This window comes from Lupinus angustifolius, chromosome LG01 (assembly GCF_001865875.1).
Source record: "Lupinus angustifolius cultivar Tanjil chromosome LG01, LupAngTanjil_v1.0, whole genome shotgun sequence".
Classification (NCBI taxonomy): domain Eukaryota; kingdom Viridiplantae; phylum Streptophyta; class Magnoliopsida; order Fabales; family Fabaceae; genus Lupinus; species Lupinus angustifolius.
The window spans coordinates 24,587,584-24,597,750 of record NC_032009.1 but is presented as its reverse complement, the minus strand read 5'-3'; the positions used below and the strand labels follow the sequence as shown (position 1 = coordinate 24,597,750).

The following is a 10,167-nucleotide window of genomic DNA, read 5'->3' as shown; positions in this document are numbered from 1 at the left end:
GTGCAGGATTATCTACTTGCTAAAGACAGGGATAAACGTCCTATCAAACCTCCAGAGAAATATGGCTTTGAGGATATGGCTTCAGTTATTCTCTATATCAGTTCAGGAGATCCATGTAGCTTTCAAGAGGCTATAAACAGTCAGGAGAAAGAACAATGGATGAGTGCCATGATGGAGGAGATGGAGTCTTTACAAAAGAATCAAACTTGGGAGCTTGTTCCATTGCCCCCAGACAAGTGTGCAGTTGGGTGCAAGTGGTGTACAAGAGGAAGCCAGCAATATCAGAAAAAGAAGGGGGAGAATTCCAGGCTCGTCTTGTAGCAAAAGGGTATTCACAGCAGAAGGGGATCGACTACAATGAGATTTTCTCCCCAGTGGTGAGACACACTTCTATTAGGGCAGTGCTTGCCTTGGTAGCCAGCCGAGATATGCACTTAGAACAAATGGATGTGAAGACTGTCTTTCTTCATGGTGAATTAGATGGATGTGAAGACTGCCTTTCTTCTTGTCTCTGTACTATTTACTATTTGATTATTCACTTGTTCCCAACACTAATGTCAATGCAGAATCAGGTCATATCCCTCACAGGCTCAGCATTTGTGTTGATGTTTTACAATAGGAAATTATAGGGTAGACTGACATTCATGAAGCTCAACTTTTAGATACAGAAAGACACTGACCAAATAAAAAAATGGTGGCTCACTACATGAGGCTCCCATCTAATGAGTCTGGAGGAGGCTAGATGAATGTAGCCTTACCCCACAAACAGAGAGGATGTTTCTAGATTTGAACTGTGACCTCATGGTGACAAAGTAGGGGACACATCTGCTGTCCCACAAGTTGTGTCACTCTATGTGTCATCAATTGTGATTGGCCAGGAAAATAATTAACTCTTAATTTTTTAATTTAAATAGATTTTTTCAACCAATGACAAGCTAGTGACACATGTAGTGACACAACTTGTGGGACAGCAGATGTGCTCCCGACAAAGCATATGACACTGACCAAATAAATAGACATATTTCCCAATAGGCATATGACACAGGCCTACAAAATGATGAAGTCATTATCTTAAGATCTGAAGGAAAAAGTGGTTTTTAACTACAATATTAAACAAACAAAAAACTGCCAGTACATGTGCTAGACTCAGGAATAGTCGCACCTTCATGAGCAATAGTAAACTTATGGCTAGTTCCTCCAGAACCAGCAACTGAATCAGTAAAGAAACCGTAATCAGCTGACATAAGGTATCTAGCTGCTGGTTCCCTGGGCTGTACAATAGCAACACAGGCAAAGCTTAATATTCCACATGTGACGCATGAAAATAGTCTCTGATCCGACAACCCATCTCCTTCACTTGTTTCTTGTTCAGTGTCTTTTTGTACTGTCTTTGACCTTGAAGTGCAAGTATTACCAAGCTTGCTCAATGAGGAAGTCCTGTTCCTTTCACACTGCGTAGCAAACTTTTCTTTTACAGAATAAAAACCTTTTACTTGCTTGATTCCATCATTAGTGACAAAAGCCAAGTCATCAGAAATCAAACCCTTTGAAGAATTTACTCCCTTTGAGCTTACGTTCATGGACTCAGGGTTCACTTTTAGTTGTTGGGATCCAATGCGTAATGTTGAGCAAACAGAAAAGTCATAAGACCTATGAGGAAGAAGTACTATAGCAGAGCCTTTGCTGAGTACATGAAGCAGATCATTGTTCTGTAACACGTCCTTTACAAATAGCTCTTTGATTACAGTTTCCCCTTCACCTTTTCTCTTATCTTTAAGTCGAGAACTCCGTGGTTTAGTATTTGTTCCCTCAGGGATTCTGTACGAAGAAAACAAAATGTTTACAGGGCGCTATATATTATAACAGCTCTAATTGCTCGACTACAAGGATCAAACGACATAATAATGTTTTATCATTCATTAATCATGTCAATTGACAAAGTTAATAGCATATTCTTAATAAGGGTTTTACTAACCATTGATTACCCTAAGGGCAATGTTTAAGGAACCTAAAAATGCAAAGTCTACCTTAAGAAGTGATATATTTAAATATATTAAGAGTCAATGTTTAAGTTTACAAGATTGACTTTACATTTTAGGTTTCTTAAACATTTCCCTAAGGGCAATGGTTAGCAAAACCCTTTTAATAATCGAATCAATATATAAAAATGAGTCAGGACCATAAAACAAAAGAAATAATTTTAAGAATTTGGCAGGGCACTCCCATACCCAGAAAAAAGATGTTTCAATAGGTAGAAACAAACCTAGAACACAAAGCAAGGCCAAGGTCATAAAGTAACTGGAAATGTGAAACCATGGGAGGATAATTTATTGAAGCCCTGCGAATGGCAGCATCTTTAGCCACCCTCAACCATTCAGGTGTTGCAATGTTAGATGCCTCTCCACAATTAAAACCTATACAGCATACATCCAAAGGAAATAGAAACATTCAATTAGTGACAGAAATGATAATCACAATTCACAAGTACTAACACCCCATCCCACAAAATGAGACAGAAAACAGAGAGAACATCTTGGAGCCCGTAAATTACCAAGACTCTTAAAATCTTAAACTGCAAGGTGAAAACTCATGAATAGCGTTATATCTAACAAAAGTCTACCACAGTCACATTCTTGGATTTTGAAAATTCCTACCATGACTAAATCCTGTGTGATAGGCTCCTGGGAATGTCACAACAAATTCCCCAGCATTTTGCACTAACCTGATTCAATGCAATTGGGAATTAAAGTTAATATACATAGACACATTCACAAAATATAGCAGGACATTGATAGAATTGAGTACCTGCAACACGGAACACCTGCACCAATAAATACTTCTGGTGGCATCACTGTAGTTTTCTCACCAAGAATAGCAAAAGTAACTGTTGAAGGGGAAAAGTATACGTGTAAATTCTATAATACATGGATCCAAATATACCACTCTCTTAACAAATGTAAACTTCATAAAAGCTTCTTTCTGCAGCCCAATGAAAATAAAGTCAGTGGGAAAACGAAAAAAACACTTGATCGAAGTATATCACAGGATACAAAAGCAAAATGCTTTGTCCTCTAAGTAAAAAACAGAGTCAACTCAGAGTCACCAAGAGAGTTTATCTCTCCATTGCTAATACATCATTGTTTGGATATTTTATGGTAGAATGAAGTGATAATAAGCTAGGTCCATCCCATTACATATCCACAAACTGCGAGGGAACCAAAAATAGAGATAATGGATGAATGAAATGTCATTCCATTATGCTATTTTAATCAATCCAAAAAATGAAACCCCATATCATTTCATTCCATTTCACCCATTTCAATAATCTAAGCAAATATAATGTTAACAAAATGTTATTATCCTATCCTTTGAGTGAGAGACAGTTTGACTCACCAAGAGGGTTAATCTCTCCACCATATCCATGAACTCTAACAACTTCCTCAAACGCAAACGCAGCATCCCTAGGGACACCATACCAAGTCTTCGGAGCCCCGAAATGAAGATAATTAAGACTATGCAAATCATGATCCTCAACATGCCAAGCAAACCAGCTAAACAACATCGCCACATACACCATTGGTGAAGTAACCCCAGGAATCTCTTCCTTCATAAACCTTAACAATGAACCATTCGCCCTCGAAACCACTCTCATGTTCCACGCACTGTCACCAACACTCTCTCCTCCATTGCTCACCGGACCGAAAGCCGAACCGGGCATATCATTCGCATACTCAACCGAAAACGGTTTATCCAACGTCGCCTTCCAATACAGCGTTTCAACTTCAAGCGCGGAAGGCGCAACCGCAGCACTGTTATTACTCTTCTTGGAGCAGTGTTTCTTGAGATACGTTTTCTCGAACGCTTTGGCTTTGGCTTCGAACTCTTTGAACGTGTAGTAGGTCCCACTCTTCCATACGGGGCGGCGCACGGGCTGAGCACGGCGGGGGCAGAACCCGATCTGCTGCTGGCGCGTGGTGAAAGACGGTTGAGAGCGGTTGAGGTTGGAAATAGCGGTTTTCTTAGAACAAGGTGGAACCGGAGGAATGATTTTGCAGATTCCGTATCTAGAAGCTTCTTTCTCGATCTTGAAAATGTAAGCAATTGGATCTTGGAACTCTGCTAGGGTTGGTCGGTATTCTGGAGCAACTGGCATCGATTTCAACCATGGGAGAATCTCCGGGTCCGCCATTGAACGGTGGAGCTCCGATTTGCGGTGGTTAGTTTTGTTTTTTCAGAGTAACATTTTCTGAATGAGGAAACCCTGAAGAACATGTTCTGATTCCATAGAGTGTGGTTTTTTTTATTAGGTCAATTTTGGTTTCGGTGATTTTATTGCTTTTCTTTGTTGCTCTGTTTTCGATGATTGTGACAGAGCACAAGTGGTGAAAAAAAGGGTACTTTGGGAGCAGAGTACTCTGCCTCTGGTAGGTGGGGTTTTGTTTAGGTTTGAGATTTTAGAATGTTATTTGTTGTGAAAATAGTCATTGTTTTGCTGTTTATTTACTGTCTCATATTTCCATGTTTAATATTTCCTATAATGTAATAATATGTTATCTTTAATCATTTTAAAAGTATTGAATTTGGAGAAGGTTTTGTTACTGAGGGGAAATTTTATTTTGGTGATGTCAGATTAATCATTGAATTTGCTACCTACTATCCATGGGTATTCATAGTCATGTACTCATGTGTGTTCTTGTCTCTAATCTTAGAATAGTATTTTAGTTTTAGAGTTGAATCTTACATCTAATATGGTTATTTTTTCTTTAGTTTGAGTCATTCATTTGCAATGAATAAACCAAATGATTTTTCGGTAAAAAAGTTTAAAGGCGAATATGGAAGATACGAAGATGTCACTATTGCAGTTAAATTCACGAAAAAAGACTATGGCCTACCCACTGATGAGAAGAAAGTTAAGAGTATAGAAAGATTATAGTTGAATGTGATTTTCTTGCTACAATTCGATTCGATTTTCTCGCTATGATTCTGATTTGGAAAAAGGTGAGAATTAGTAGCATAACTATGCATTGATAACTAAGTTTAACGTCGTGAGAGGGAAAACTTGGGTTCTGGACTAAGGACTTCACTCCTACTAGGAGAAATGGCAACTCTTTGTGCTGACCATCTCACCAACAAAAAACTGTAAATAAAGATTTGTTAATATTAATGTTTTTTCATTATCATCGACCCATAATATCATATGGGACAATATTTGTCCCATATCTATAGGGTTTTCTCCATTGATAATTTTTTGCATGAGCTCATAAATAATGATGTTAGAGGATGATTCTCCCTAAGCTAAAATATTGGGCAGCCTGTAATGATTGAAAGTAATCTTAGTCCCATAAAAATATGTCGTTATTGATTATTATTAAACTTTTAATTACATTCACACTTTTAACAAATGTCCTATGTTTTTATCTACAAGTCAAATATTGAGTAGAATAAATAGAAATTAATGACTTTAAGACATTTCTCCGATGTATTTTATAACTTTTAAATTTATCTTTTCTTTTATTTCCCCTAAGAACTCAACTCGTAAATAAACTGTAAGAAATTAGTATAAATATCTAGTTATTAATAATGTATTATCTAATTAAATGTGTATGAATATCTTTTAAATCAATATCTAGGAACATTCCATAGTTTATGCTTGAAGGATATAATTACAAATATTTTAGAGTTAAAATACCAATTATATTTTATACGAGATATGTAGTCACAATTATTTATTTCTTTAATTTAAGGATCGACTAAAATTGGCTCCAACATTGACATTTCTACACATCACATAAGCTTTTAACACCGTGGGATCTAGCATTAACGGTTGAGATTGATCAATATGACGTGGCCTTCAAAAAAAAAAAAAAAACAGGAAGCACTGGTGCATATATGAAAGAGAAGGTTCAAGAAGGAAGTGACTTCGCGTTTTTCGAATGGAGCGAACACTATGCCTCTTTCTACTACTCTGCACGGTTGCATCAGTGGCGGCGGTCGGCGGAACAAACAGTAACTTCACTCCCGGTGGTATGTCATGGTCCTCTGCGACGGAGGAACCCGATCTAGCCTCGCCAGATGAATCCGACTCCGACGGCGGGTTTTCTTCAATGGACAGCATGTTACAGTGGGCTATAAGTATGATTTGATTCTATCTTTTTGTGTTTTATGTTTTGTTTGTGTTGGGAACTAGCAAAATTGAAATTTTAAGAACCCCTTTTGGTTAGTTTGAATTTTCATTGAAAAAATTTCTACGGAGACATATCTATTTTTAAGAGTGAGAGAAAAAATGTATGCACAGATAATGTATGAGTTTTATACACGGTCATTTGCATCATCCACAATTAATATTTAATCATCACAAGTAATCCAAATGAAAGAATGGTGAATGATGCAAGTGACTTTGTATAAATCTTGTATAGATATTACACTGGTCCAGAATTATTATTTAGGATTAATTTTTAATTAAAATTAATTTTTGTGCACACTATTGGTTGTCTCTCTATGCTTTTTACATATGTCTCCAGAGAAGTTTCTGTCAGTTTCATTTATTGTTATAAATTGTTTCTTTGTCTTTAAATTAGGTCATTCTGATCCCGAACAGTTAAAGGAATCAGCCCAAGCTCAGCAACAAATTTCACCAATAGAGCTCCAAAAACGTCAAATGGAAATCAAGGTGGGAGTCACATGCACCGAACTAACTCGGTTAAAGGATTCACATGTCAATTTGGCCTCTCACTTTGGAAATAATGTATCTAATGCTTTTGTAATGTGAGAGACCAAATTGACTAAGAGAAAATGATGTATGCACTGCCGATATTGCATTATCTACCCATTCATATTTAGTCATCATTATGTATGGTGGATGATGCACTGAGTGTTATAAATCTTTATATAGTGACACTCATTGACTAATAGTGTCAAATCAGGGACCAAATTAAGTAAATAGCAAAGTTTGTAAATGCTCCCTTCAATTTAGTTTAATGAAAAAGTCTAATATGCTTTGTAAGAATTGAGAATTTTTAGTGACACTAGGACCTAGGTTGGATGGTGTTTTTCATGTTTTTTTGTTTCTAACTGACTAGATTGCGAGCCGCATATTTTATTGGGGAGAAATTTGGTATTCTGATTTGTTGTGTCTGTTATCCCCTCACGTGACGAACTTTTGGTGCTTCAATCAACAGGAAATAATGGACAAAATGAAGGTACCATCGGATGCTGAGTTGATGAAGATTTCAATTAGCGACTTGAATAACATATCCTTGTCTTTGGAAGATAGGTACCGTGCTTTGCATGAGCTTCTCGAGCTTGTTGAGCCAATAGATAATGCAAATGGTATGTCTTTATCTATGTTTCTGTGATTTTATTGTCTCATATTACTATTCACATGAAATTCAATTTACTGCTTCATGTGCTGAATCCTGATATAGTGTTCATATGACATTTTGGTTGTATCGGCTGCTTTATAATGCAGAAGCCTTGGGCCTATGCCTTTATATTTTGTGCTTGAAATCTGTCAGTACTTTCTTAATCCCTAGAATGCTGTCAATTTATGGTTTCCATCTGATACATGTCAAACGAAGATAGTAATCGAGCTTTCTTAGTATGCATCTCTCGAGCTTTCTTAGTATGCATCTCTTGTCCAACCACTTTCTATAATCTAACGGTGGGGATATTTATATGCATTATGAAAGATCATTAGTTAATCACCTGTTTCTGTTTTCATGTGTTAGAATTGTTCTTTCCTGTATAATAGTGTGTTTCTGATGGAAATTCTCGTGTCTTTCAGATTTGAACAAACTTGGAGGACTTTTAGCAGTGACTCGAGAACTTAATCATTCTGATTCTGGTATAAGGACACTTGCTGCATGGATCCTTGGGAAAGCTAGTCAAAACAATCCAGTTGTTCAGCAGCAGGTTTGTTGTTTCTTTAATGATAAATGGAATTTTAGCAAGGGAGTGGGTGTATTAAGCCGTGGAGGGAGCTAAACAATATAGTAATGCTGCAAAGTTTCAATTGTTCCAGGTCTTGGAACTCAGAGTACTCTCAAGGCTGATGGATATGGTTAAATCTAATTCTGTAGAAGAAGCCAATAAAGCATTACATGCCATTTCAGCTTTGATTCGGAATAATTTAGCTAGTCATGAATTGTTCTACGCTGAAGCTGGAGGTTTGATGCTTCAGGTAACCTACCTAGATTTGATTTTATTATTAAATATTATTTAACTACTTTGCAGCGTCAGTAATTGGCACCCCTAAATTTTTAGGGTATCTTGAAAGATGCAAAGCTTGATATCAGACTACGAAGGAAGGCTGTGCTTCTATTGACTGATCTAGCAGAATATCAATTAGAAAATGTAGACAGAGATGAACCACCTTTTTTCAATGACAAGAATCTGTTGAAGTCTGTGGTTGATTTAACTGCATCAACTTACCTTGATCTCCAGGAGAAGGTAATTGTTGACATGTATTCTAATGTTGTTGTTAAATTGCCATCTTGACATGTAAATAATGTTATTGTGAAACGCAATCACTGGTCCAACTTTCACAAGTGAATCGAAAACATTTTGAACCCCACCTCTTCTATAACACTGTTATACTAATTATAAAATTTGATCTAATCAGTTTTTTCTATTTTTCCATTTTTTTATGTCTATCTATGCTATCATCAGTTAGTGTCTGGCAGACATATCAATACATGACATACGATTAACATACTCTGTTTTATAAATGGAATGAACATGACATACGATTAAAAAGTGAAAGTGGAATCAAAGAAGACATAACAGAACATCTCATTCTATCATACTCTGTCTGTGTTCCAAACCCTAGCGAAAAAATTGTTTAGATTTAGTGGAAACTAACTAGCGAATAAATGAACATGACACCAGCAACTTGTTTTATTTGTTCGAGATGGTAGATATAGTGGAAACTAACTAGCGAAAAAATTGTTTAGATTTATTATTTGAAATGATAAAGTTGTTTGCCTTACCAAGAGGAAACAACCTCTTTGCTTGTGAGGATAAAATTGCACATATCTACCATTCCCAAACCCCACTAGGTAGGAGCCTCTACATTGAGTCGGCTTTTTTCTATTATTATATGAAACGAAGGATTATGAGTTTATGATCAGTAGAATGAAAACTGAGGGCTTAGTATGTGAACTAGTCTTTTACAGTTGTATCACTTTCACTTATTTACTTCTATTTGTAATGTTTCTGTGCTGATTATGTTCTTATGGGTACCTTCTACAAATCTCATCTTCACAAATATGACATTGCTTCTTGAATGTGTTACCCAGGCTCTCGTCGCGATTAAGAGTCTCTTGCAACTAAGGACCACTGAAGCTCTGTTATTCAAAGACTTCTGTGCTTTAGATGATGCACTTAATAGAATGAAGCAGTTGTTGCTTGATTTGATGGTGGAAGAGTCTCAAAGAGACTATGTGGTGGATGTAGAAAGCCTTAGGATTGAAGTGGTCAACATTTTCCATAGGAAGCTGGCTAAGCAGTGATGAATTGACTTGACTTGCCAGTGTTGTTATCATGTAGCCATTATCTAGTATCTAGAATCTGTTTCTCCCAATTTTGGTGTATGTATGCTAGAGATGTTTATATTTATGTTAATTATATAGTACTGCAGGTCTAGGTTGCACTCACCCTCTCATTCTACTACTAATTTATGATTACATAATAGATTTTGCCGTTAGATTTTAACTTTGTTAATGAAATGGAGGGAACTAATCCTTTTTGGAGTTCATTACTACCCTTTCTAACAAATGTCACTTACATGAGAGTTTTACATCATTAGACTAATGTCTTCTTGGTATAGTGGGGTTGGATATGAAGATGGTAAATTCACGTAGTCTTACATCACTGTGTTGATAGGATGTATGTTATGATGTTTGTTATGAGATTTATTAGAAAGGGGATATGATAAAATATTATAGTTGATTATTTAAATTTTATTAAATAATAATATTATAGAAATAATTCTAGAATGTTCTTGTTGTGAGATGATGATACTTGTGTGGTGGTCATCATCATTTTAGGATTTCTTTATTTTCTTTAAATAGTGCTTTGTTCATCCGCAATGGAATCAATCAATGAAATATGAATTCTATCTTCTATAATTATTTTTTCCCTTGGAGTAGAGTAATTAATAGTTAATTC

At 36.1% G+C, this 10,167-nt stretch overlaps 2 protein-coding genes across 2 annotated transcripts in view; one reads left to right on the top strand and one right to left on the bottom strand.

Moving 5' to 3' along the window:
* The window catches only part of LOC109357868 (lysine-specific demethylase REF6-like), a 12,454-nt gene extending 8,035 nt beyond the window's left edge, over window positions 1-4,419 (bottom strand). The window contains exons 1-5 of the mRNA XM_019601928.1: window positions 3,394-4,419; window positions 2,806-2,884; window positions 2,655-2,722; window positions 2,264-2,414; window positions 1,163-1,818 (exon numbers count right to left, since the gene is read on the bottom strand). Of these exons, the coding sequence (XP_019457473.1) occupies window positions 1,163-1,818; window positions 2,264-2,414; window positions 2,655-2,722; window positions 2,806-2,884; window positions 3,394-4,189 (1,750 nt within the window). The 5' untranslated portion in view covers window positions 4,190-4,419. The remainder of the gene's footprint in view (window positions 1-1,162; window positions 1,819-2,263; window positions 2,415-2,654; window positions 2,723-2,805; window positions 2,885-3,393) is intronic.
* Window positions 5,892-9,653, top strand: LOC109357880 (hsp70 nucleotide exchange factor FES1). Its single transcript, XM_019601939.1, has 7 exons — window positions 5,892-6,132; window positions 6,579-6,670; window positions 7,179-7,329; window positions 7,784-7,911; window positions 8,021-8,179; window positions 8,263-8,448; window positions 9,297-9,653. The coding sequence occupies exons 1-7, from the start codon at window positions 5,934-5,936 to the stop codon at window positions 9,507-9,509; spliced, it is 1,128 nt and encodes a 375-aa protein (XP_019457484.1). The 5' UTR covers window positions 5,892-5,933; the 3' UTR covers window positions 9,510-9,653.